The sequence below is a fragment of the Octopus bimaculoides genome, chromosome 25 (genome assembly GCF_046866305.1).
Source record: "Octopus bimaculoides isolate indiv1 chromosome 25, ASM4686630v1, whole genome shotgun sequence".
In the NCBI taxonomy this organism is placed as follows: domain Eukaryota; kingdom Metazoa; phylum Mollusca; class Cephalopoda; order Octopoda; family Octopodidae; genus Octopus; species Octopus bimaculoides.
The window spans coordinates 2,309,183-2,337,131 of record NC_142952.1 but is presented as its reverse complement, the minus strand read 5'-3'; the positions used below and the strand labels follow the sequence as shown (position 1 = coordinate 2,337,131).

Below are 27,949 nucleotides of genomic sequence, written 5' to 3'. Positions count from 1 at the left end.
TGGAGGATCCGGTTCTGAAAATTTTTTTTTCAAAAATCGCATTTTCAAAATTTAAATGTTATCGCAGCTTTGTGAGATTTGGCTGTTATTTCTAACATGTGGATAGCCTGCTTGAAGGCCTGAAAGTATACTTTTTTTTTTCTTGTTGGAAAATTGAAATTTTATAATTTTTTTCAGAATCGTAATCTTTGTATTTTTCTACGTATTTCGCAAAAAAAAATTTTTCTAAATTTAAGTTTAAAAAAGAAAGATTAAAAAAAAAAAAAAAAAAAAAAACTTTAATTTCACATAAATTACTTTGTCATATTACCGCAGGAAATTACTCTGAAAGAAAGGTGAATAGATTGATTACATTATGTTATCGCAGTTTTGTGAGATTTGGCTGTTATTTCTAGCACGTGGATAACCTGCTTGAAGGCCTGAGGGTATATATATATATATATATATATATATATATATATATATATATATATATATATATATTTATTTATTTATTTATTTATTTATGTGTTTCAGCCAAGTGGCTGCGGCCATATTTTTTTTTTTTTTTTTTTTGAAAAATTGAAATTTTACAAACCAATTTTTTTTTCAGAATTGTAATCTTATTTTTCTACATATTTAGCAAAAAAAAAAAAAAAAAAAAAAAAAAATCCAGGAGCAGGTTATTGAAATTTTGAAAATGCGATTTTTTGGAATTTTTTTTTCAGAATTGGATCCTCCATAACCAAAACATGGGATACTGTAAAAAAAAAATCAATATATATCCATTTTACCAGAAGTTATGATGGAAAAATCGGATCTTGTGAATTTTCCGAAAGTCCCCTCCCCACCCACCAAGCGTGTCAGTGCACATTTTTTTTTCATATTCGTTTTCCACACACTTGTTTGTACCCCCCCAGGCTGGTTTATTACTTTTTTTGTTCCTGGGTGAAGGTCTTTACATTGACCGAAATGTGAACATTCAAATGAAATCAAACACTAATCAATCAAATTAAATAAATATATTTTTATTTTTGCAATTGAAGTTTATAGTGGTTCTGTGGTTTATTCTGATTTGCTTTGCTCTGAATAGGACATGGGCTGAATCCGAAGAACTTCGGCAGAATTGTTGAAGAACCAACAAGTAACATGGACTTTGTCCACAGAGAAATAATACAGGCTATCCTTACAAAGGTTTCTCCGATAGACAGAACGGGGATCTTCAGACAGAATTGAACAGATTGCCTGACAGACTTCGCGTGAGTCTTGGAGGAATTCTAACCGATAATTCTGCTGTTTATTGTGTTGGCTGAACTTTTGCAACTGCAGACGGGAACGTTCAGTGAAAAAAACAGTCAATTTGGGAACAGGAGCTTTAACGACCCAGTCTGCAGAAACAAGGGGTTGTGCTGATGTGGTGTTGAAGGATGGTGTTGTAGCAACAGCGGGTGAGGTTGCAGTATATTCAATTACAGGAGTAGTAGTAAGAGGTGTGGATTCAGAGAGAGTTGTAGTAAGAAGAGTGGAATCTGAGGGAGTAGAATCAGTATGAGTTGTGGTGAGAAGAGTGGAAGCAACAAGTGTGAAAGCCATAGATTCTTTTGTGGTAGGAGATTCAGAGGGTGTTGTAGTAAGAGGAGTGAAATCAACCTGGGTTTTGGTAAGAGGAGTGAAATCAGCTTGGGCTGTGGCAAGAGGAGTGGAAACAACAGGAGTTAAGGCAACAGATTCTTTTGTAGTAAAAAATGGTGTCACAGCAGCCTCTGAGTTCAAATCAACAAAGTTTGTTACAGCAATTAAGGCTGATTGGGAAGAAAATTTCGAAAGACAAACATTATGATTCTTTGTAGATGTTTTATTTGTTTTTTCATCCTCTTCTGATCCTTGTGAACTTGCATGAGTGAAAATCTCTCCTGCCTGAGTCTTCTGCAATTTTTCTTGGCCTAAAGACTCATCTTCCAGGCAATAATTCTTGGATGTGAAACAAAAGTTTCGTGCTTTTCTTCTTAAATCAAGATCTTCTTCAGTAATTCCAGAAGTGCTGTTTTCAATGGAATCCACTCCAAGCATTGTGGAATCCTCTGCAAAAACATCTGCAGAATTAGTTGCAGAGGAGCAAATAATTTTTTCTGTATTACTGGAGTTTTTTCTTTGTTCTTTTGAGTTGACTGAAGAACTGAAGTCTTGGGTTGGTATTTGTTTCAGTGAAGTGTTGTGTTGGTTAAAGTTAGAACTTGGACAAGGAGGAACATTAGGGGACTGGTTGCTTGCGGAATGATAATGTGATGAAGGATTGCTTTTCTCCACAGACTCATGAGAAGCACCTAGGGGACAGTCATATTGTGGTATGTAAGGTTTCACATCCAATACTGGAGTTCCATCTAAAAGATCAATCCCAGAAAAATGGATACTGGCACCTGTAATTAAAAAAAAAATGTGAAAGCATTTGAATAAGGTAGATGTGAAGAGTTATATCACATCATATACCCAGGCCTATTGCCCAATTTTTTTTTAGAAGCGGGGTAGCCACAACAAGACACACACCAGGCATTCCATTCATTTCCCAGCTTGAAGGGGTCACCCCATCCTATGCTTGGATCAAGGTGTAGAATGCAACCCCCAATATTAGCAGCGGGGCCCAACTGCATATGCTGGTTCCGTATCCCTTTGAGCAACATCAAATTCACTCATCCGTCCACAAACACTCTCCAAGCTTTCCTATCATTTATAAACTCTCTTGTCTCTCCCATTCCAATACCTCTAATACTAGGGTCATGGAATGCCAAGAAAGACAACAAAATCAAAAACACACAACGGATCAACTTTAACACCATAACAGGAATAAAACTACCTACAAAACAGTCCATACTTCTAAACCATATTGATCTGGGTTCAATCCCACAGTGTGACACTTTGGGCAAGTGTCTTCTACAACCCCAGGCTAACCAAGGCTTTGTGAGTGGATCTGATGGACAGAAATTGAAAGAAGTCTGTTGCGCGAGCGTGTGTTGTTGTGTGTGTGCGTGCATGTGATGTGTGTGTGTGTCTTCTTGTCTTGACATAGTGTGATAGTCGTAAATGAGTGTCACTGTGATACAAGCAGTGTCATTCATTTCCAATCCTCCACAAGGACAAACCTCAAATAAGCTCCATCCGACTCATACAAGCATAGAAAAGTGAATGTGATGGCTTCAAAAGTGTTAAAAAAAAAAAACAATAAAACAAACATTTTACCAGAAATCTTCTCTATTTTTGCAAGTGTAAGTCCAATCGGGTTAGGCCTGTATGGTGCTCTTGTAGCAAAAAGACCAATACGTCGACCGTCAAGCCTTGGGGGACGTACTTTAGCTTTGAAATAAGCATTGTTGTTTTTGTGGAACACAAAGATAATCCTGTAAGATAAAATTAATGATATACAATTAATCCCTTCCTACAAAGGAGGACTCACTGAAAATATGAAGTTAATAACAGAACCAAATGAATAAGTGAGTGCTCTATAACCTATTAGTATATAGGGGTTACGGCATGAGGATTTTGTAAACGATCGTTTTGGCACTATTTTTACATTTGGATACCCTTCCAAACGCTAACCACGTTACAGTGTGCAGTAATTTATTTCCTGAATTTTTGGAAAATTTTGGAAAATGTAAATCAAAGATTTTATATTCACAACAGTGAGAGAGTGAAATGATTGTTGGTGAGTTAAGTGGATGTTATGTGAGAAACATGGATAAGGAATTACTTTCAGTCACCAAGACAGAATTATCTCCCTTGCCACATTTGTTGCTCAATAGGTGAGCAGCTGCTAATAGTGGTTTTGGGGGGGGGGGGTGAAATTATGGTACTGCTTGCAGCATGATTGATAAAATGTTTTATTTACACTCACGGCCAAAACTTGCAATAGACTAGCATCCTATCCAGGAGGAGGGGTATTTCTTGAAAACTGCAACGCCTTCAAGCAACAGTGGAGGAAGAAAAAATGACATACAAAAATAACTTAAATTTGTCATGGGCCCAAGGAGGCTTGAGCTTATCTCCATTTCCAAGTGAATGAGATTACAGCTCTTTCCCCTGAATAGAGTGCCAGTCTGTTGCAGGGTTAATTCCTTGGTTATTGCTCAACTCATTTACATTCAATGAACTGTAACAATGTGAAATGAAGTGTTTTTGCTCAAAAACACAACATACCATCCTGTCCAGGAATTGAAACCTTGATTTTACAATCATGAGTGCAATACTCTTACCACTAGGTTACAAACCTTCATAGAGAAATAAGATATACAAAAGAACATTTACCAAGCATGAGAGAAGTCTTGTAAACCTTCAAGAGAATGTTCTGGATTGTTAAAGATGGATTTATCAATGGTTAATGTTCCACGAGCCTGTTGACAGATTCCAGCTTGACGAGGAGTGCCATTCTTAAACTTGAACAATGTCTGCATATATCCAATAGTCTGCATTGTGTCAGGTACAGATTTCTTAGGAAAACAAATAAATAAAAATAAATTACGAAATTTTTTTTCTTTTGTTCTTACGGTAGGCAGAAGGAGAGAAATTTTGGAGGATTGGAATAGTTAATCGTGTCAACTTTCAGCGCTCAAATGGTACTTATTTTATCATCCCCGAAAGGATGAAAGACAAAGCTGGCCTCAGCAGAATTTGAACTCAGAATGTAAAGCAAGAAGATATGTTGCTAAACCTTTTTGTCGTCCACTGTGCTAAAAGATCTGCTAGAATTATTATTAAATAATCCTTTCTACTATAGGCACAAGGCCTGAAATTGGGGAGGGGGGGGGGGGGCTAGTCGATTACATCGACCTCAGTATTTCACTGGTACTTAATTTATTGATCTTGAAACGATGAAACGCAAAGAAATTTTCCCAAATTTGTGTTCTACACACGGGAATTCATGCAACTATGTAACCCCACCCAACAATATTTTTGTGATTGAAGGGGATATTTAGCTGTTATTTTTAGCACATCTCACGACCACCTCATACCGTCCTCGTTTGTTTGTCAGTCTGACGTATTGATATCTTGCGCCCCATAAACACATTTAATGGTCTATTGCCGCAATTTAAGCCCCCAAAAATCAGACTGTCTATAATTATGGTTAATTTTTTTTTTTAATTTCGAAAAATTAAAAAAACAAGATTTTTTCATAGTCATATGAATTCCCGTGTGTAGAACACAAATTCACAATGCTTCCGAAAATTTCCAAAAAATAAAAAACTTATGAGCGTGTTATATGGGATGCTTAAAGGAGAATTCTGCCCCGATAAATCATAAGGAAAACAATCATTAATCACATTTAAGCACTAATCTTGGATATAAGGATCTGATTGCTACAGAATTTTAAAAAAAAATAACTGCAGATAATTCTCGTAATTATATTTTTTTCTGTATGAACGAAATACATTACCTCTGTCGTCATCAATTAAATGTAAATTGTAGGATTGTATATATATATAGTTTCGATGAGTATCCTTACTTTTACGATCCTGAATTTAACTAGAGAAAGCAGGGGTCCTGCAAAGTTTTACAACTAAAATGCCATTTCCGCGTGTGTAGTAAATTATTATAATGCAAGCCAAATAAGAATCAATTAACTAGACATTGGTCAGGAAGGCTTTCCAAACCGTTCGCATGCCACAACTGTTTACGAATTCAAACGATGTTTTGTGCACCGTTCAACACAATGAATATCTTATTTCGGAACGTATACTTCATCAAAATCTTTCCAGTCTTCTCGGCATATATGCAGCAGTATTTAGTATCTCGTTTGAGCCAACAATACTCATTTTTGCGCGTGGAAGTCCTGCTATAGAACAATTCAGGACCATGGTGGTACAGTAAAAAAAAAGGTTGATTTTGAATTTAGGACCGTAAAAGTGAGGACACCCTATTATTCGGATATATATATATTAGGTGATGTTTATAATGGATAGAGTACGGCAAGTGCGAGGGCCGCTTAAGTAAATGAGAATGTAAGAGGAGATCACAAGAGACAGGAGATAGAAAGAATATTTTAGAATGAGAAAAGAAAGAATGTGGAAACGAAGAGAATAGTGTTGAAGGGAGAGAGAAATAAAAAGAAAAGCAGAGATACAGAAAAAGAAAGAGAAACTGCAAGAAAGGATAAAATCACAACAACAACAAAAAAAAAAGAAGAGAAAATGAAACCGTGAAAGGGAAAGAAATAAAATGAAAAGAAGGATGTTTTTTTTATTTTGAAAATAAGAAAGATAATGGGTGCAGGCATAGCTGTGAGCTGAAGAAGCTCACTTTGCAACTATGTGTTTTCGGTTTCAATTCCAGCACATGACACCTTGGATCAGTGAGTTCTACTCTGATCACTCTACCCAGCCTTGTGAGTGGATTTGCTTTGTAAGTGTATGGTTTTTGTGTCTGTTTGTCCCTCACCACCGCTTGATAACCGGTGTAAGGTTGTTTACGCTCCCGTAGCCTAGTGGTTCGTCAAAAAGACAGCGATGGCATAAGTACCAAACTTTACAAAAATAAGTACTGAGGTCGATTTCTATGACCAAAACCCTTCATGGTGGTGCCCCAGGATGACCGCAGCCCAGTGTTTGAAACTAGTAAAAGATAAAGATACATCTATAGACGTAATAAAAACGGGGGGGGGGGGGGGGGAGGATGGAATGAAGGATTGAAAGGAAAGTAATAATGACGAATGTAAAAATCTGAAATGGCTTTTCTGAATTACTGAAACGAATAGATGAATGCTCCAAAAAAGGTAAATCATGCACCCCGATCATTTTTCTATTTTTTTCCAAATGGTCTTCAGATTTCTGTATTTTGAAAACCGACTGTACAATAGATAAATATATAAATAAATAAAATTTAATTTCCCCTTTTTTACAGATACTTATAATTTGGTGGTTGTGGTTGACAAAAGACCCATTGTGCAAATTCAGTCCGTAATGTCCCACTAAGGCGACGCGTACAGGCCAGAGGGCAAAACACTTGAGAACCTTCGTCTAACATTGCGATATTTTCAGTCACCACCAGGAAAAGAACTTACAATATCTTTTAGTGGCTTCTACAATTACTGTGCGGGGCAAAGCATCTCTGATGTTTATTTCATCTGATAACAACGAGCTTACATTGAAAAAAATGTCATCTTTTTTATGAGGAAACAAAATCAGGGTGGGGCACAGTTGTGTAGATATACCTGAAGCCCTTCATGGAAAGTACTCCAGCGACCAAGTGAAAGATAAGGCATACATTGGAGTTAGGAAGCACCAAGTTGGAATTCTTCGTTTTGACGGTGATTTTTCAGATTTTTTCTTCATGGTGCCCAAGGAAATTTATCTGGATCATCTTTTTAACAAAATTAATTTTTTGAAAAAATGTTTTTTAACACCCCCATCTTCCCCTGTCCGGACCGATTTCGTGGGTATTACGCACTTAAAAATTATAGAAGCCTTTTCGGTAAAATAATAAAAAAAAGGTAAATATTTTCAGACGGAAAGGTGTGTGATTAAAGGAAGATTCTGCTGTTGTTTCTAGCAAATCCCATGACCTCGTTCCTTTCTCACTCTGACAAGTATTGATGTTTTTCAATATTTTCTCCCCATTGCTATTTAAAAAATTTTGAAAATTTATGATTTTTATCAATCTTAAACCTTGCCGGTCATGGGATATGCTAGAAACAACAGCCAACTGTCCTTTAAATCACACACCTTTCCGTCTGAAAATATGTACTTTAAAAAAATTTTTTTTTTTTACCGGGAAGTCTTCTATAGTGCGTAGTGCCCCACAATAAATCACCATGCGTAGTGTCCACAAAATCGGTCTGAAGAGGGGATGATGGGGGTGGGGGAGAGGTTTAAATCTTTTTGGGGGTTTTTTGCCGAAAAGATGTTCTTGACCATTCCCAAGGGTACCGTGAAAAATGAAATCTGAAAAAACGCCGCCAAAACGGAGAAATTCTAATTTGTTGACGCTTCCTAACTCCGACGTCCGCCAAAGATAAATTACCATTTACCAGGTAAAACTATGTTGCTGGGCGAAGGGAGATCTGCAAAGAAAATGGAAGGAAAACAAAAGAAATGACAAAACCGAAAGTTATGTCTGTAAGAAATATTTTGGAGAAAAACCAAGTGTGAAAAACTTGAGATCTTTATTTATGTAATATGAAAATATACACAGGTCTATATTGAAATTAAAATTCAATTTCGTTAATGAAACACATTATACATTTGTGAATGTGAGTTCACAGTTGTTGGAGATAATTAATTTTCCAGATTTGTTGGTGTATTTGGGATGTAAACAAATGAAGAGAAATGAGTGAGCTACTGGTACTTAGTTTATCGACAATTGAAAAGGATGAAAAAACAAAGTCGACCTCGGCGGAAATTTGAATTCACAGCGTACAGCCGGGAGAAATATCTCTAAGCATTTCGTCCAGCGTGCTAACGATTCTGCCAGCTCGCCGCCTTAATAATAATAATAATAATCCTTTCTACTATAGGCACAAGGCCTGGAATTTGTGGGGGAGAAGGATAGTCGATCACATCGACCCCCAGTACTTGACTGGTACTTCATTTATCGACTCCCGAAAGAATAAAAGGCAAAGTCGACCTCGGCGGAATTCGAACCCAGAACGTAAAGACGGACGAAATGCTAAGCATTTTGTCCAGCGTGCTGACGCTTCTGCCAGCTTTGTAGGCACAAGGCCTGGAATTTGTGGGGAGTGGGGGGGGGGGGGAAGTCGATTACATCGATCCCCAGTACTTGACTAGTACTTAATTGGTTAATATAACCACTTAATTTATCGACCTCGAAAAGACGGGAAGCAAAGTAGACCGAGACTTAATTTGAACTCAGAATATAAAACCGGAAGAAATGCCGCTAAGCATTTAGTCCGACACGCCGCCTTTTAAACAAGCAGCAATAAAATAAACAAAACAGAAGAAAAAAAATGCAGTCGATGGTTAATAATTTTTATCTTGTATTTCAAACTATCGATCTGTATTTCTTGCAACATGTATTGTCTTGGTTCTACTATAACCGTGGGGAGACCGAACAAAGCCTTGTGAGATCTGGCAGGCGGAGACTGAAAGAAGCCCATTACGCGCGCGCGGGGGGGGGGGTTGTCCCTACCACCGGTTAACCGGCGTTGGTTTGTTCACGCCCCCGCGACCTTAGCGTTTCGGAAAAAAGAGACTGACAGAATAACTGCCAGGCTTTTAACCAAAAGAAAAAAAACAAAAAACGTACCGGGGTCGATTTTCGATTTGTTCGACTACAACCCTTCAAGGTGGTGCCCCAGCATGACCGCAGTGCAATGACTGGAACATATATATATACATGCTCTTATCTTTGTGAGTTCTATCTCCGTGTTTGCATCACCGAAGAGTAAACTGAAATGGAATGGTTATTGCATAGGGTAGTAATCCCTTATGCATCTCATGAAAGACACGAATAAGCTTTGTCTGTGAAACTGACGCCATGTATATTCCTCGTTTATCTCCAAGACAGCTCCATCTTCCACGGTCCGATGGTCGTAACACCACATAGAACAAATAGCCTTGAAGTACTTGAACCAGTTGACTATTGCTTCGGTACCAATGCCAACCTGTCTCCTGATGACAGATTGCTTACAATCGATCTCTACCCACCAATACATAAGTTCAACCAGACGAGGCAATGGCACACAAGAACCGGAAAAGAAAGAATCGCGCCTGATACTTCGATATCTCTTGCACACACAACAACTCCAAGCTTTTCCGTCTGAGAAATTCTGCCGGATTACGAAATGCATCGGCTGATTGCAGCAAACCGCGGAATTGTGAATTAATCCCAATGATGCAACAAACTCAATTGTAGATTCAATATCACGAGTTATGCAGTAAATATCCCGTAGTAGATAATCCCTTTCACTGAGTTGTTGATCATCCATTACGAGCTCCACAATTCTGACGGGGGCCTTAGGTCGGCCGCGTACAGCCATTTTACTTTCGAATCTTGTACATAAATTAAATTTTTCGTTTCATTGGCGATTATTGCCGGTTATTAACGATTGTAAAATTTTCTTTTACTTTTGTTAATTTTGATTTTGTTCCCCATTTTTGTAGTCCATCAATTATAAATAAAATGAGAAAGATCATTAAAATTAATAACAAATAAAAAAAAAAACATTCAAATATTTTTCCCTATTACCCCCTAATTCTGTCGTCTGATATCTGCTGCCATGGTTACATTTAACTATGGCGGTGATAAATGGAGATTTCGATTGTATTTTTTTAATTGAAAATGCTGGTTCCAAATACTGACGAGGACTAAACGTTTTGATAGAAATTTTGAAAGAAACGAAATTTAAAATAAACTCGAAATATTTTTAAAAGTACATTTAATATAAATTTAACCACAGCACAAGAACTTCTGTTCGTAAACAAATTTAGAAGATTATTTTAGCTTATAACAGGCAAGTTGTTTTTTTTTTTTCAATACATAATAAAATTTCAGTTACGTAACACTTAAAAATAAAAATGAAATAAATTATATGAAACATTATAAATAAAAAAAAGTTCTGTACATGTATCATGTACCTTCTGCTAACTGTAATTCATGAGCGCATGCATGGCTGTGTGGAGCGGATGATGATCTTAAGTTGAATAATAAAGGAATGGTAAATAAGATGGAGTGGAGGTGCAATGGCCCAGTGGTTAGGGCAGCGGACTCGCGGTCATAGGATCGCGGTTTCGATTCCCAGACCGGGCGTTGTGAGTGTTTATTGAACGAAAACACCTAAAGAGCTCCACAAGGCTCCGGCAGGAGATGGTGGCGACTCATGCTGTACTCTTTCACCACAACTTTCTCTCACTCTTTCTTCCTGTTTCTGTTGTGCCTGTAATTCAAAGGGTCAGCCTTGTCACACTGTGTCACGCTGAATATCCCCGAGAACTACGTTAAGGGTACACGTGTCTGTGGAGTGCTCAGCCACTTGCACGTTAATTTCACGAGCAGGCTGTTCCATTGATCGGATCAACTGGAACCCTTGACGCCGTAAGCGACGGAGTGCCAACAACAACAATGTACTTGGAATGCCCAATGCAGAGGTTCCAGTCTCTTAGTAGTGCTGTTCTATTCTTTTATGGTTGATAAAAACTTTGGTGCTTGTCCAGTTTTCTTTTCAGCACTAACAAAAGTTCAAATCATAATTGTAATTATAATCTTCTAATTGCAGCCATCATGTTGAGTCAAATGCTTAAACCCCAAAAGATCATTCATTTTTCCTACAATCCTCAGGTAAGCGTTTCAGTTAATCCTTTGAAAAAAATAAATCATTGCTCTAAGATTTTATATAACAGGTAAAGACATCAGCAATAAAGACTCTCACTGCCAGACCAGAAGACTGTCAGTAGTCCTTCAGGTCCCGCTGACATTTTAAGGACTGTTCTGGGTCAGGAGAGCAAAGGGACAAATTTCACATGCTAAAACCCTTTGCTTCTCATGACATATAAGCTATCAACAACTTTTTTCCACTTTTTTTATTCTTGTTTCAGTCATTTGATTGATGTTGATGAGGGAGTATGTAAAAGCTGGGTTTTACCTCCCAAAATGCATGTTGATGCACTTGTCTGCAACCAGCTTGAGTTGCCAGTCAGTAGTCCTTTGCTGCATTCTGGAATAACAATATTTATTTCTTTATTGCCCACAAGGGGCTAAACATAGAGGGGACAAACTGAAAGAAGCCTGTTGTGTGTATATATATATATATATATATATATATATATATTTGTGTGTATATATATATATATATATATATATATATATATATATATATATATATATATATATATATGTATATATATATATATATATATATATATATATATATATATATATATATATATATATATATATATATATATATATATATATATATTTGTGTATATATATATATATATATATATATATATATATATATATATATATATATATATATATATATATATATGAGTGTGTGTGTGTGTGTGGAGGCACAATGGCCCAGTGGTTAGGGCAGCGGATTCGCGCTCGTAGGATCATGGTATCAATTCTCAGACAGGATGTTGTGAGTATCTATTGAGTGAAAACCCAATGGGATTATTGCCGCCTTCAGATACCAACTTGAATAATTCCATGTCCACATACATGTGTACGTGTATGTGTGTGTGTGTGTGTACAATATTATGTTTCTCTTTTATATCTAGGTATTATCTGAATATGGACCGGAGGAATTCAACCATCTCATGGAATGTGTCCGAAATGTGTTGGTCGAAGATTCCATAAGACAAAATATTGATGAAGAGGAACATAAAAAATTTGTAAGTTTTTCTGGCACTACCACTAACGTTAGCACCACTACAACCACCACTACTACCACCACCACTACAACCACCACTACCACCACCACTTCTTCTAACATTATAAACTCCTGACCCCTCAACAGGTTTGCCCTGCACTCAGACTGCTTGGCTTTCTATACTCTATTCTTCTTATTAATCTTTTCTTTTTTATTTATAAAAAAAAAAGAAGAAAAGCTAATTCCAAAAGATTCAAGTTTTAATTCTTTAATATTTCAGATTTATATCATTTTGAATGAACTCAAGTTGGCCGAAATGAATTTTAAAGACAAAATAAATGACCATTGTCTGGTAAGTTTTATATTGGCTAAATACCATATTTGATGGAGTAAAAGATGTTTAGGGAATATGAAACGCACCCCAGCTTCAGTGAATTGGAGCAATGTGAAATAAAGTGTCTTGCTCAAGAACACAACACACAGCAGCCTGGTGTGGGAATCAAAGTCACTACCCCATGATTGTGAGTCTGACACTCTAACCACTGAATTATGTCCCTTCGCACACAAGTGATAATAATAATGGTTAAGCAAAATATTATTATTTTGGAGTCTGGTTAAGCAGAAGAGACTGGATTAAAATTAGCAAAGAGTAGTGAGAATCAGGTACTGGATTAGATTATGGAAGGCCCACCTGGCACACTGGATAAGGGCAGGGGGTAATCAGGTACTGAATTAGATTATGGAAGGCCCAACTGGCATACTGGATAAGGGCAGGGGGTAATTTTTGATCAGTTATTTTTAAAAAATAAAATGTATGTATGTCAACAACTACAGTAATTGATTTAAGTATTAATAGACTATGTATAAAAGCTTTTATTTATCACTAAATTGGACAAAAAATGTCTAATGAATAATTTTCTTGTACGCATGAGGCTCGAACATACACCCCTTTGATTAGGCGACCAAGTGTGCCACCATTACACCAACGCAGCCTCCATGAGGCCCAATGCTCATGGTGCTTTTTATGTACCACCATCACGGATGCCAGTTATGTGACGCCAGCACTGGCCACATTGTCGCCATGAGGCCCAACATTCGAATGGTGCTGTCATATAAAAAGCACCCATGCCAGTGTCACGCAGACAGCACCCATATTGATGCCATGTAAAAAGCATACCTGTGCCGGCACTACATAAAAAGCACTGGTATTGCATAAAATGCACTGGTGATGGTAACACATAAAAGCACCCCATGCTGGTGCCACGTAAAAAGTACCCAGCACACTCTGTAAAGTGGTTGGTATTTGGGTGAGCCATAGAAGCCAATAGCAGCCAAACCAAATCAAACTGAAACCTGGTGTAGCTCTCCCGCTTGGCAGCTTTGGTCAAACCACCCAACCCATGCCAGCATAGAAAACAGACGTTAAGTGATGATGATGATCTCCTTATGCAAAACAGTTAACCAACCAAAATCTTTTGCTTAAACATTATATATTCACATTCCTTCGTATAGTTTCGTAAAACTTCTCAAATCTTTGTTTCCTTCTCAGAATGCAGAGGAAAACAGAGAACTGCGATTGAAAGTATACATGTGTATTGGAGATGTATGTTTGGATCTCTTCAGACTGTACAGCCGAAAGGCCAAAGGTAAGTGAATAAATTACCCCCTGTTTCTCCTTTCACTTACTGTCATTTGTGTCTTTGTGTATGTAGGCAGCTAACCCTAACCCTAACCCTTCAAAGCTGTGTAGTTAGGAAAGCAGTAATGTCCAGCTAAAATAAGAAATCTATATTTCCTCACACCTGAGGGTTCATTTACCTTGCTCTTAATCATCCAGATATATCATTAATGATCTGTGGTATTCATTTTAATTAACAGAACTTGACAGCCGAGGAGTGTATACAACCATACCCAACAATAGTCGAGTGAGGACTGAACTGGCCACTGAAACTGCAAAGTTGTAAGTGAAATATTGTTATCATCATTACAGTGAACTCCTCTAAATTTAAAATTAACAGCTAATTAATTATTCTGTAATTTCTTGCAGGCTTGATGTATTTGCCATTCGTCACGCGATTAAAAAAAGGGAGAAGCTTCGGTGGAGATTGAGTGATACAGAACTGCCTATGAGACACCAATACCGAGAGAAGAAGCTAAGGGTAAAAGAAACAAAAAGGGGACAATGCGGGATTCTTATGGTGCCCCATCACACACACACACACACACACACACACACACACATGCATACAGAAACTTGCACACACATTCACACATATGCTCATATGTGCACTTACATACTCACATGCAGAAACACTCACACACACTCATACAAATACTGGCACATACATAATCAAATATTTGAAAATACATAAAGTACAAACCAGTTTCAGTTCTTGCAGAAGATATTTATAGTTTTGTATATTATTCATTTACAGCATTGGCACGTAGGGAATATGTTAAAGCAAGAAACATTTGTCAAGAATATGTTCCAGAAGTTCTTCAGTGTAAGAAATAATTTTTCTTTTTTCTTTTGAATTTTAATGATTATGCATAGTAGACGAAAGGTTTCCCTTGATTGCATGACCACTGGTATATCGTAAAGCAATGGTTCTCAGCCAGGGTCCATATGATCCTTGGGAGTCCATATAAAATTTTGGGGGTCCACACAATAAAATAATAAATTGAGGACCCACAATTGGGGACCCAGGCACAGGCATCACAACCATATGTGCGGAACATGGTGATCTTATATCAAGATAAACAGTGCATGACCTTGCAGGTGGGGCCCAGTTAGAATTTTCTTCAGGTTGAGTAACCCATCCCACTCAAAAGGTCCCTGAATGAGGTTTGTTCAAGGATGTTGAACGAAACAGCCATGTTTCCAGAGGTGAAATATTGAAATCCTGAAGAATTCTTCTCAGCACATGGCTATAATGCTCTCCCACTACTTCTGCTCATCATCATAGATGCACATATCATCAGCCACATAGGGACATGCTCAACTGGTTAAGGTCAAGCAACTGACAAGCAAATCTGTGATATTGAGCAGAATATTTGCTGTAGCCCAGCCCATCTTTTATATCAAGACAAAACAATGTACATGATAACACTTCCAATCAATTAAGATCAGAAGCCATAAGAGCCACTACTTGGTACTGCATCAGGGCTATTATCATTATTATTATTATTATTATTATTATTATTATTATTATTATTATTATTATTATTATCATCATCATTTTTATTATCATTATTATTACTAATAAGGTGGAAAGTTAGCAGAATTGTTAGCACGCCGGGCAATTTGCTTAGCATCATTTCATCCATCCTTATGTTCTGTGTTCAAATTCTGCTGCAGTCAACTTTGCCTTCCATCCTTTCAAGGTTGATAAACTAAGTACCAGTAAAACACTGGGGTTGATGAAATCGACTAGACCCATCCTCCCAAAATTTCAGGCCTTGCACCTTTAGTAGAAAGGGTTATTATTATCATTATTATTGAGTGAGAGAATAGTGCATGTTATCAAAAGTAACACAGGGGTAAAATATATGAAGCCCTGTATATTCATCGTGACTACCTGCCTGATAAGGGTACACCAGGCACATGCATCACAACCATATGTGTGCGACATGCTGATCTCATATCAAGATAAACAGCACCATCAGTTGGGCTTTATAGAAAGTCAGCAACTAATTGAAGCTTGAAATATTGCAACAAATCAGAAGATTGAATTTTGGGGTTGCATTTTTGCTATGACATGAATAGAAGATTTCCTGGAAAGATCAGCAGTGACTATGTAGCCTAGCATTTGTAGTAAGTTTTGGTTTTTCTTTGCAGAAATATGGATCAACATATCCTGGGAAACTATTTGCTGATTACTACAAATATCGAATGGAGATATTTGAATGTAAGCAAACACTTCATACCATAATTTCTATTGTTGCAACTTGGGTCTTGTTTGCACAGTGAGGGAATGATGAGAGCATTTAGTTACCAGATTAGGTGAGGTAGTGCCTGTAGCCTTTATAGTCATCTCTGGTTGGTTGATATTCACAATTACCATGTACAACTACTAGTGCCATCACTATCACCACAACTACAACTATTTTCACCACCCACCACCACCACCACCACCACTACCACCACCACCACTACTACTACTACTAATACTACCACCACCACTACTATGCCCACACACACAGACCACCACCACCACTACCACTACCACCACTACTATGCCCCCCACACCACCACTACTACTACTGCTACTACAGCCTGTTTGTATTGATGTGTTTCAGTGATGCATGGCAGAAGTCGTGATGAAGATTCTGAAGGTGTTGAAGAATCAGAAATTCCATTCGTTGAGTCAGTAACAATTTATGATGTTTTTGCTTTCTTCTGAAAATATCCAATGCTTAGCCATTGTTGATGTAGCAGGAAGACAGATTGGTAGATTGATTGGTTGACTAATAGACAGACAGATAGACAGGCTGACAGAAACACAGAGATAAATAGACAGGTAGACTGACTGACAGACAGATAGATAGGCAAATACACAGATAGACGGACATACAGACAAAGACAAACAAACAGACAGACTAACAGACTGACACACAGAAAGACTGATTGACAGATAGACAAGCAGACCAACAGACAGACAGGGACATAGACTGCCAAACAGATAGACAGACAGTAAGACATAGAGACAGACTGAGCAACTGACAGACAGACAAACAGATAGATGGGCAGATACACAGACAGATAGACATAGACAAGCTGACAGATAGACAGACAAGCAGACAGACAGACAAGCAGACAGACAGACAAGCAGACAGACAGACAAGCAGACAGACAGACAAGCAGACAGACAGAAAAGCAGGTAGACAGACTGCCAATGATGAAAATGAAGATACTTTTCTTTATTTGTTTATTGCAGAATAATCCAAATGAAAGTTCCTAAATTCAAAGAAACGAAACGCATTAAGGTAAACAATTCTTGTTATGTCCAACTTGTACTGTTTAGTTAACAGAATATTAATGAAATAGTATGTCCTATAACAGTATGTCTTATAACAGGCAGACACAAAATGAGTACTAGCTTAAGTAACAGGGTCAGTACAATAAAGTACCAATATGGCCACAGTGCAATGACTGACACTAGGGAAAGAATGATAAAGACAACATATTGTATTCCTGAATGTTATTGTTATAAATTGATTTGAACCTCATGGCAGTAATGACCATATATCTTTTGTTGTATCAGCGTTGCACTTCTGAACCTCGACTATATTTTGGAGAAAGTATCTTTGAAGAACTTGACATACAGCTTTCAGCTGTGCTTAAAAAGAGCAAGTCTCTTGCAGCAATGCATTTATTATCAACAAAGGTAAGATACTTTCACTGTCACTTACATTCTCCACAGCTTATGTTACCGACACACTAAATTGAACATTGTTGTCAGAAGGTATTGAAATTGTGATGATATTTGGATTGGCAACTGATGAGGGATTGAGAATGATCGTATCTGTTGTGTGATTGTTGGTGTTTCTCCCATTAATTCCTTTCTCATTGCCCTATTTCACCTTTTGTGTGTGTGTGTGTGTGTGTGTGTGTGTAATTATTTATATATGCATGTATGTACTGTTTCTTTTCTCCTGCTTCCAGAAAGAAGAGCAAAGAACAAGAGATCTAGCTAAGGACTTAAAGGTACTGGCACAGAGGGATGAAGTTCAACCTGATGTGGCAGAGCTTCTAATGGATGATCTACCTCCAGTCATTAAGGTACATGCACACCTTTCTACACACTGTCCTACTACAACCAACACTACTGTAACCACTACCACCACCACCACTACCACCAACAGAACTATCACTACAATCATCAATATTACCACCACTGCTGTCTATATGTCTACCTCTCTGTCTGTCTATCTGACCATCCTTCCATCCCTCGATCCATCTCACTGTCCGTCCGTTTATCCATCTGTCTATTGTCTATCTGTTTGTCTGTCCCTCCCTCCCACCCTCTATCCACCTCTCTCCCCCTCCCTCCCCCCTCTCTCCCCCTCCCTCCCTATCCCTCTCTCTCCCCTCCCACCAACCATCTGTCCATCCAGTCAGTCAGTCAGTTGGCTGACCAGCCTGGACCAGTTGCTACTCTTCCATGCCAGATGTCCCCTGTCTTCCCCAGCAGTCTTCCTATCCCCTGCCTGATCTTCAATGTCTTCCAAATGTTGATTGACATGATCCCTTCTTGGTTTGCCAATAATTCTATGCCACTGGTGCTAATGCTATCATATCTGGGCCTCCAAACTCTCCAGACAACTCAAAAAGAGAATCTTCGTAGCAACAATTAGTAGTGTGGCTGAGGGGGGAGGGGGGGTAGTTGTTTGAAATATATTATGCACAGCGTGATTGGACCTTCAAACCAGTTCCTACGCAACACTCAACCAATCACAAAAGAACAACATATGTACACACATGTACACATAAGGCAATGCTATATAAGTTTAAATGTATATTTTCATGTCTGAAGTCTGTTGCACAAGATGACAAGAGGAAGCTGGCCCAAGCAAAGTTACAAAGAACTATCCAAAGTCTTGAAAAGCTGCAACGAGAAAACAGAAGAAGTGAGAGGTAAGCAACACCTACCCTAACCACTACACCTCACTGAAATGCTTGTGACATAGCTTCCAGTGTATCTGGGTCCCTTGTGTTATTAAGGTGGCGAAGGCTGTAAGCTGGCAGAATTGTTAGCATGCCAGGTGAAATGCTTAGTGCCATTTCATTTGTCACTACATTCTGAGTTCAAATTCCACTGAGGTCGACTTTGCCTTTCGTCCTTTTGGGACTGATAAATTAAGTACCAGTACGAGTCCCCCCTCTCTCTCTTGTGTCATGGCATATTCATGTTGTTGACAATCATGACTTGTTCCTCCTCCATTAATTGGTTAACACCCTCCCCCTAAAACTGAGCCAAAATTTCAAACCATTATTATCATTACTACTATTCTTACCATTATGATCATCTATTTTCATTCATCATGATCATCATCATCATCATCATCACCATCATCATCATCATTTAACGTCTGTTGTCCATGCTGGCATGGGTTGGATAGTTTGACTGGACTGGCACAGTGGAAGCCTGCACCAGATTCCAGTCTGATTCGGGATGGTTTTCTACAACTGGATGCCCTTCCTAACACCAACCACTCTGAGAGTGTAAAGGGTGCTTTTACGTACCACCGGCACAGATGCCATTTGCATTACACTGCGGTGCTTTTACGTGCCACCAGCATGGGTGCCAATTTGCGTGACACCGATATTTGCCATGATTGCACTTTTGCTTGGCTTGAGGGTCTTCTCCTCAAGCACGACATAATACCAAAGGTTTTGGTCATTGCCTCTGTGAGGCTGAACACTTGAAAGGAACTCAGCCACTTTGCATCATTATGATTAAAAAATAATTATTATTATTATTTTTTTTTTTTTTTTTTTTTTTTCTGCAGGGATGTGAAAATAATTGAACCAATCTTCACCCAGCCTGATATTCGGACAATTCATTTCCAGAAAAAGGTGTTTTATTTTTTGGCTTTTGTCATTGTTTTAGTAACTGGATATTGGCAGTGCTGGTTTGTCAGCCAAATGCACACACAGTCTATCAGTCTCTTCTGTTGAACTACTAAGTTACAAGGATGTAAAAAAACTAATATCAGTTGTCAAGCGACGGTGGGGGTGGGGACAAATGTAAACACACCTGAGGCACCGTGCAGTAGGACTGAACCTGGAACTATGTGGTTGGGAAACGGGCGGGGAAACACGCACACACACTCTCTCTCTTCTTTTCCTTCTCTCTCTCTCTCTCTTTTTCCTTCTCTCCCTTTTTCTTTCTATCTCTCTCTCTCTTTCTCTCTCCCTCTTTGAATCTGTTGTGTCTTACGATCTCTTTTATTCTTAACAGGATACTGTTCGAATCTCCTCTGTACAAGTTACAGAGAGGTATTTACAGGTCAGCCCAACATTACAGATGTTCAAACCACAATACAATGAACTTCTTGGTGAGGTAAGTGACGGGAATCTGATATCCTGCTTAAACCCTTTTTACTTCTGGGAAGAAGTTGTCCATATTAGCCTGGCCTCTATCCCTTGACCTGTTCTACAGCATGGGAGACCGTGTGGGTTCGAGGTAAGGGCCTGACTTGTCATATGTTTCCTTGAGAAAGGTCTTCCTCTCCCAGGTTTTGGTGGTTCTAAATTGTCAGTGATGCTTTGGTAACTTGTCCTTTTATCTGAGTAGGGGTGTTGGTCCTGTGCAAACCCATTGTTACTTCAGGGAACAAGGTGGTCCTTATTAGTCTGACTTTTGTCCTTTGATAGTATGGGAGGCCCTACCAAGAGTTTGTGTCCTGCTGGCAAAGCTTTCAAGGTCATTGAAGCACACAAGCTACCATACCACAGCAAGGACTGGGACCTTATAGTGGGTCAGAACAAATACCATGAGGCATTATGTTCAATGCTCTAATGATTCTACTGATTGCCACGGGTAAATCTGTATCAATTTAGTCTAATCTGTTGTTTCATTATACAGATTCCCTCATCTATAGTTGAGGAAATTGATCAGGTAGATGATGAGAAGGCTCAGCTTGAAGAACTTTACGAAAATATAAATACCATTTTGGAAAAGTTTGAGAATAAGGAATCACTTGAATTACTTGCCAAGGTAATTTCTTTATTGCATTGTTATCCCCAAAATATGGATACATTCACATCATTGCACAATATATTTAAACATATACACGTATATGAGCATGTGGTTAGACAATTAACTAATTACTTTTTGACAAGCGTATGGACCGAATAGATATCTATCATCCTCTTTAGCTAGTATTTTAACTTATAGATAGATAGATACACACACACACACACACACACACACACACACACACACTTACGCACATACATGCACACACACACTGTCCTATAGTAATGAAGAATGCTCCAGTGTAATTTTATTTGAGCTTATTAACTGAAAATATCTTCAAACATAATGTTGTGTTACAGGATGAAGACATATTCGAGGCTCCTGACAGCTTGAACTTCAAATATTGTATCAACTCCAGTTCACTGAACCTGAAATCCCGAACAGTCAATGAGAATCTGAAGGTGTCGCAAGTGCCACCCTGGCAGGGTATGAAAAAAGGATTGTGGGAATTAGTGTATGTCATTTCTTCATTTCATTTGTTATTCTTGAGAATCTCAGAACAGAATGGTATTTACCGTACTGTAATGAGAATAATTTCCATGGCATTCTTCACAAATTTCCAGGTGTCGCTTTATAGGCACAGGCATAGCTGTATGGTTAAGAAGCCTGCTTCCAAACAATGTGGACTTGAGTTCAGTTCTGATGTGTGGCACCTTGGGCAAGTGTCTTCTACTATAGCCCCAAGGCAACCAAAATCTTGTGAGTGGATTTGGTCAAAGAACACTGAAAGAAACCCATCATGTGTATATATAAGTATGTCTGTTTGCCTGTATGTTTTTTCTTTGAGTTTAATGTAAATTCTCCAGAGAGTTCAAGCTGGTCGCTAAGAAAGTGACAAGACTTTTTGAGTTAAGACGATTCCCAGCGTTTGTAAATATATGGTTGAGTTGGTGTGTTGTTTGAACTGTCGACACATACACCCAAATGCGTGCCTCTATTCAGCTAAGAATCTCAGATGGAGAATCTTTGGAATGTCTTACAGATCTTCACTGTGCCACTAATAGAATGGATTTGGAGAATCCACATCAGTTTCTTTTGCTCTTTCTCCATAATACTGAGTATTTCTAGATAAATTCGTGGTACATAACCTAATGTACCTATAACGATAGGTACAAATGAGACTTCATAATCAGGGTACAAAAGCTGTAAGTTCCATTAATTTGCCATGGATGTTCTCTTTTTCTTGGACTTTTGATTGTACATTCACATCTGCTGGGCAGCTGACCTCAACAACAGAGCATGACTTTGTTCCCTGTCTCACAGAACAATATCAGTTCTGTTATGTTCGCATCAAATTGATGTTTTTGTTGGAGTGTTCCACCAGTTATTCCTTGTTTTTAATGGTGTGAATACCTGCTGGTTCTGATATCCTTATTTCAAGATTTCTTGCCAATAGAGAAAGAACCAGTTTCTAACCTGGAGATCCAAGCCTCCTTCATTGGAATTTCAACATCAACAACAGGGTATTTTTGTATGTATGTATGTATGTATGTATGTGTGTATGTATGTACATATGCACACACAATTGCACACATGCATGTATTTATATAAGTATATATGTATGTATTCACACACATCGTTGACATGATAGCTATTGATTAAATATTGATTCATTCAGTCCACAGGCTCCTCGGAAATACCAGAAGACAACCATATATCCACGCGTAAGTTTAATTTCTTCTGTTCTAATAAATTCAAAATTACTTGAGGACCACAAAGACAAAGTTTGATAATCTAATAGAAGTGTTGTGAAGGAATTGAACCACTTACAATGAAACCATGTGAATCTGTTGTCAAGTGGTAAAAGGTAATGGTTACCTTCTCGAGTCATGCTGACTCACGAGGGCCGGTTTCCTGGTTTCTGAGGTGTATATATTCCCCACCTGGACAGGACGCCGGTCCCTCACAGGGTAACTCACTTTTGCCAGCTGAGTGGACTGGAGCAACATGGAATGAAGTGTTTTGCTCAAAAACACAACACATCGCCCGGTCCAGGAATTGAAACCACAATCTTATGATCATGAGTTCAACACCCTAACCACTAAACCACTGCAGTATTCGTTTATTATTATCATAATCATTATTATTATTATTACTATTATTATTATTATCATAATCATTATTATTATTATTACTATTATTATTATTATTATTATTATTATTATTATTATTATTATTATTATTATTAATTCTTAAGCAAAGTTTTAAATCTTTCAGCATCCCACGATTATGATGCAAGGGGAAGTGACAGACGTGAAAAAGCAGGGCGATTGGAAATCATGGTGGTTATCGTTTTTTGATGATAAAGACTGCCTCAAATATCTCAGCACGATGGTATGGTTCTTCTTCTTCTTCTTCTTCTTCTTCTTCTTCTTCTTTTTCTCCTCCTCCTCCTCCTTCTTCTTCTTCTTCTTCTTGATGATGGTGACGATGTTTGCTTAATAGCTTGTTTTTCTTTTTTGTGTGTGTTTTTTTTATCTGTTTCAGGATTCAGATTTCCTTCATGTTATCTTCCATCTGTATGATGATGACGAGCATTTAGAAATCCGTAAATCAATAGAAGATCAGGAAAAAATGGCTGAGGTTTTAAGGTTAGTATTTAGATGAGGGTTTATTATTATTATTATTATTATTATTATTATAAAGGCAGCAAATTGGCAGAACCATTAGCATGCTGGGCAAAATGCTTAGTGGCATTTCATCCATCATTATGTTCTGGGTTCAAATTCTGCCAGGGTTGACTTCGCCTTTCATTCCTTTGAGGTTGATAAAATAAGTACTAGTGCTGATGCCATGTAAAAAGCACCAAGTACACTCTGTGGAGTGGTTGGCATTAGGAAGGGCATCCGGCCGTAGAAACCCTGCCACTACAGAAAATGCAGCTTGGTGCATCCCTTAGCCTTACTGACTCCACTCAAACTGTTCACCCTGCTCCAACATGGAAAGCGGATGTTAAATGATGACAGTGATGATGACGATGGTGAGTGTATACACATGAACTTAGGTCTGAAACCAATACTTCATGTTCAGTTGCATTCACAGTTACAAAGAAATTTTCGTATGCTTTAACCCATATATATACCCATAAAGAATTTCACTGTGTTTAGATTAAACGTTATGGTAAGCTTTCACAATCTGGAAGAGAAGGACACTATGCAACTGTTAGCTACAGGTTTCAACTATTTACTAAACATTTTGGGGGAGGGGATGAGTCGATTACATTGGCCCCAGTGTTCAACTGGTACTTATTTTATTAACCCTGAAAAGATGAAAGGCAAAGTCAACCTCAGTGGAATTTAAACTCGGAGCACAGCTATGGGCAAAATACTGCTAAGCATTTTATCTAGCATATTACTGATTCTGCTAGCTCGCTGCCTTCACCAGCTTAACCCTTTTGACAACAACCCAGCTGAAAATGCTTCTGGCTCTGTAGTACAAATGTCTTGTTTTATAAGTTCTGAATTAAAATCTTCCATCAAACCTTAGTCACAATTCATGTTCCTAACACTAACTTAATGATAACTAAGTTATTTTACTAAATTCTTTGTTATACTCAAAATTAATTGAAAGAAACACAGAGCATCTCAACAGAAATATGGTAACGAAAGGGTTAAAACACATGGCTTGTATAGTTTCATGAGAAATATGCTTTGCAGAAATTTAACCCTTTTAATACCAACCCGGCTAAAACCACTTCTGGCTCTCTAGTACAAATGTCTTGTTTTCAAAAGTTCTGAATGAAAATCTTCCACCAAACCTTAGTCACAATTAATGTTCCTAACACTTGCTTAATGATATCTAAGTTATTTTACTAAATTCTTTGTAATATTTAAAATTAATTGAAGAGTCATACAGAACATCTCAAAATAAATACGGTAACGAAAGGTTTAATAATGATAACATGATTTCAATAAATTCATTTCTAACTTGAAACAAAAGCAATATATTTCAAGATGAATATGGTAGCAAAAGAGTTTTAAAGACAATTCACACTTAGTTATATGCTAGAATTTTGGTATTTGAATGTTGCAGAGTGGAGAAAGAATTGGCTGTCGCTGAGGCTGAAAGAAAGGTAGACGAGCTGCGTCGTAAGAAGACCCAATATGAAGATGGCTTTTGGAATGCTGAGACCATACTCCTTGGCGGATTAGGAAGTGATCCAAGTAAATTATCTCCATGATACTTTTTATAGGCAATTCTTTCTGTTAGTTTCGTATGTGTATTACCGGTATAATGCCTCTCCCAAGGTTTAATTGTCTTCCTGTTAGGTTTTTTTTAACAGTAACTATATTTGGATGTTCATGCTAAAAGTGTTGCGATATGCGCATGTGTGTATGTGTGTTTGAGTGAATGTGTGTGTGAATATATATATATATATATATATGCATTCATATATATGTATATTTGTATGCTTGTGTATGTATATATATAAATATATATGTATATATATTATATATATACACTTGCTGGTGACACATAAAAGGCACCCACTACACTCTCAGAGTGGTTGGCCTTAGGAAGGGCCTCCAACTGTAGAAACCAAGCTAAATTCAGACTGGAACCTGGTGTAGCTCTCTGGTTTACCAGTTCCATTCGAGCTGTCTAACCCATGCCAGCACGGAAAGCAGACGTTAAATGATGATGATGATTATAAATATATATATATATACATATATATATATATATATATATATATATATATATATATATATATATATTTCTTTATTGCCCACAAGGGGCTAAACATAAAGGAGACAAACAAGGACAGACAAAGGGATTAAGTCGATTACATCGACCCCAGTGCGTAGCTGGTACTTTGTTAATCTACCCCAAAAGGATGAAAGGCAAAGTCGACCTCGGCGGAATTTGAACTCAGAACATAGCAGCAGACGAAATACTGTTAAGCATTTCACCCGGCGTGCTGACGATTCTGCCAGTTCACCATTTTAATACTCTCCATGATATTAAGAAGATAACTAATAGCAATTATGTTTTTTGACATATTTTCTCATAGGCTCCCTAGCTGCAAAAGACAGTACTCAAAGATTTTTTGATGAAAAAACAGCAGACATTGAAATTTCAAGCCTCACAGATGGAAAGGACAGTAAGTTTGAAATTGTTTTATCATTAACAAAAATTTGAGTGCTGTTTTCTTTGTTATGCTGCTTGGTTCTTTTAGACATGATGAGAAATGAACTCCAGAGTAACTTAGTTATGACTCACAAGTGAGTACGATGTGGTAGCTTTCATTAATTGTTTGAGCTGTGAACAGGCATAGGCGCCCTCTTAGCTTGCTCACTCTTTACACAATGGACTATGAATGATGCAACAGTTGGAGAAGAGGGGGCTGCACCAGCACTATATATATTATTGAGAGAGATAAGTATATTCATTGATCCATCTCAACACAGTCATTGCGTTTGTTGACATCATGACACAGTGTGAAAATTATTGCATAACTTAAGTGCTTTTTCATTTGCTATGCAACCTCTGATGATTTGATGATGTAACCCATTTATAAGGTATTTCTTTATATGACATAGATTATTGTTAATGAAATACATGTAAGAATGTATTGACTAAAGGAAAAATTTATCTCCAAACTTGTTTTCTATTTTCACCTTGTGTTCAAAATATCAGAATGTAACTTCAGTAAGAAACATACAACAATAACTCATTTCTTCCTTGTACATGGATCTTTTGAAGTATAACAGAGCTGAAGCAGTTCTAAACACCACAAGCAATATCCCGCATTGCAGAAATATTATATACAGTAATCCCTCACCACATCATGGTTCACCTATCACGCACTCGGTACATTGTGGATTTTTCTGGCTAATATATGTAAATATATATTGCAGACTCCTCAGTATATCCAGGTTTCTGTGGCCAATAGGTATTTATATTTTTTTAGATTTTAATTATTTCTGTGGGAGGTTTTGGAGTGTAACACCCATGATCGTCGATGGATTACTGTATACTCATCGATTCTTTTCTTGTGTAGATACTCAACGATGTTTTGAAAAATATTACGAATACTTATTAACCTAAAAGAAAATATTGTGAATACCCATTCCTCCATTTTTTCAATATTGTACATATCCAATGTCTTGTTTTGTTTCTTTATTCAGCCTCACCCAAGGCGTGAGTATTCCTTTTCTCATTTTTTCATAACGGAATGGGATCAAAGATGACTGGAAAAGTAGACAATGTGGCAATGATTTTATCTTTTACTTTAGATTGTGGCTGTGCTGAGGCACTGCCTTGAAGAATTTTTAGTCAAATAGATCGATCACAGTATTTTTAAGCCTTGTATTTATTCTATCTGTCTCTTTTATCAAACCGCTAAGTTATGGAGATGTAAACACATCAACACTGGTTTCAAGCGATGATGGGGACAAACACAGACACAAACAAATACACACCCACCCACACATACACACACACAAAAGGGTTTCTTCTAGTTTCCATCTACCAAATCTACTCACAAGGCTTCAGTTAGCCCAGGAGTATAGTATAAGACACTTTCCTTATGTACCACACTGAAACAGCCTGGTTGGAAAACAACCCTCTTAACCACACGACCATACCTGCACCCAATTAAAGGAAATGAAGTCATTCTTTGAGAACAAATGCATTAGGGTACTTTATAGAGACATCAGTTATTTAATTGGCATCATGTCTCCAAAGACTGGGTCTTTAGATTAGCTTGTATTACATTGTGAAGGCATGTGGCAGAGTGGTTAGGATAATCGGCTTACAAGTGTAAGATTGTGAGTTCAACTCCTAGTAGGGTATTGTGTCCTTAAGCAAGGCACTCTGGTGTATATGTTCTTCCTTGGACAGGATGCCGGTCTGTCACAGGATTGCTCATTTTTGCCAGCTGAGT

At 37.7% G+C, this 27,949-nt stretch overlaps 2 protein-coding genes across 4 annotated transcripts in view; one reads left to right on the top strand and one right to left on the bottom strand.

The window, feature by feature from the left end:
- Positions 1 to 986: 986 nt before the first annotated feature.
- LOC106877524 (tRNA (adenine(37)-N6)-methyltransferase) lies at positions 987 to 6,130 on the bottom strand. Its single transcript, XM_089342275.1, has 4 exons — positions 5,402 to 6,130; positions 4,276 to 4,457; positions 3,214 to 3,371; positions 987 to 2,396 (listed from the first exon to the last, which is right to left on the bottom strand). Exons 1-4 carry the CDS (start codon positions 5,411 to 5,413, stop codon positions 1,045 to 1,047), a joined length of 1,704 nt encoding a protein of 567 aa, XP_089198401.1. The 5' UTR covers positions 5,414 to 6,130; the 3' UTR covers positions 987 to 1,044.
- A 292-nt stretch (positions 6,131 to 6,422) lies between these two features.
- The window catches only part of LOC106877523 (uncharacterized), a 26,200-nt gene continuing 4,673 nt past the window's right edge, over positions 6,423 to 27,949 (top strand). The window contains exons 1-24 of one of the 3 annotated variants that reach the window (XM_089342274.1): positions 10,199 to 10,432; positions 11,195 to 11,256; positions 12,204 to 12,317; positions 12,576 to 12,647; positions 13,845 to 13,941; positions 14,174 to 14,255; positions 14,343 to 14,454; positions 14,731 to 14,799; positions 16,134 to 16,203; positions 16,595 to 16,661; positions 17,233 to 17,281; positions 17,560 to 17,682; positions 17,961 to 18,077; positions 18,832 to 18,932; positions 19,808 to 19,874; positions 20,260 to 20,361; positions 20,887 to 21,018; positions 21,360 to 21,514; positions 22,679 to 22,724; positions 23,278 to 23,394; positions 23,548 to 23,651; positions 25,093 to 25,223; positions 26,075 to 26,164; positions 27,192 to 27,279. In XM_089342274.1, the coding sequence (XP_089198400.1) occupies positions 11,200 to 11,256; positions 12,204 to 12,317; positions 12,576 to 12,647; positions 13,845 to 13,941; positions 14,174 to 14,255; positions 14,343 to 14,454; positions 14,731 to 14,799; positions 16,134 to 16,203; positions 16,595 to 16,661; positions 17,233 to 17,281; positions 17,560 to 17,682; positions 17,961 to 18,077; positions 18,832 to 18,932; positions 19,808 to 19,874; positions 20,260 to 20,361; positions 20,887 to 21,018; positions 21,360 to 21,514; positions 22,679 to 22,724; positions 23,278 to 23,394; positions 23,548 to 23,651; positions 25,093 to 25,223; positions 26,075 to 26,164; positions 27,192 to 27,208 (2,091 nt within the window). In that variant the 5' untranslated portion in view covers positions 10,199 to 10,432; positions 11,195 to 11,199 and the 3' untranslated portion in view covers positions 27,209 to 27,279. Of the gene's footprint in view, positions 6,737 to 10,198; positions 10,433 to 11,194; positions 11,257 to 12,203; positions 12,318 to 12,575; positions 12,648 to 13,844; positions 13,942 to 14,173; positions 14,256 to 14,342; positions 14,455 to 14,730; positions 14,800 to 16,133; positions 16,204 to 16,594; positions 16,662 to 17,232; positions 17,282 to 17,559; positions 17,683 to 17,960; positions 18,078 to 18,831; positions 18,933 to 19,807; positions 19,875 to 20,259; positions 20,362 to 20,886; positions 21,019 to 21,359; positions 21,515 to 22,678; positions 22,725 to 23,277; positions 23,395 to 23,547; positions 23,652 to 25,092; positions 25,224 to 26,074; positions 26,165 to 27,191; positions 27,280 to 27,949 lie in introns of those variants that run through there. The other 2 variants (XM_089342273.1, XM_089342272.1) reach the window with 2 other exon arrangements.

Bases quoted from the DNA above. Each gene is read 5' to 3' on its own strand.
- LOC106877524 (XM_089342275.1), bottom strand. The intron at 3,372-4,275 runs GTAAATGTTCTT...TTTATCTTACAG, and splicing joins CAAGACTTCTCTCATGCTTG to GATTATCTTTGTGTTCCACA. The intron at 2,397-3,213 runs GTAAAATGTTTG...TTTTAATTACAG, and splicing joins AAAAATAGAGAAGATTTCTG to GTGCCAGTATCCATTTTTCT.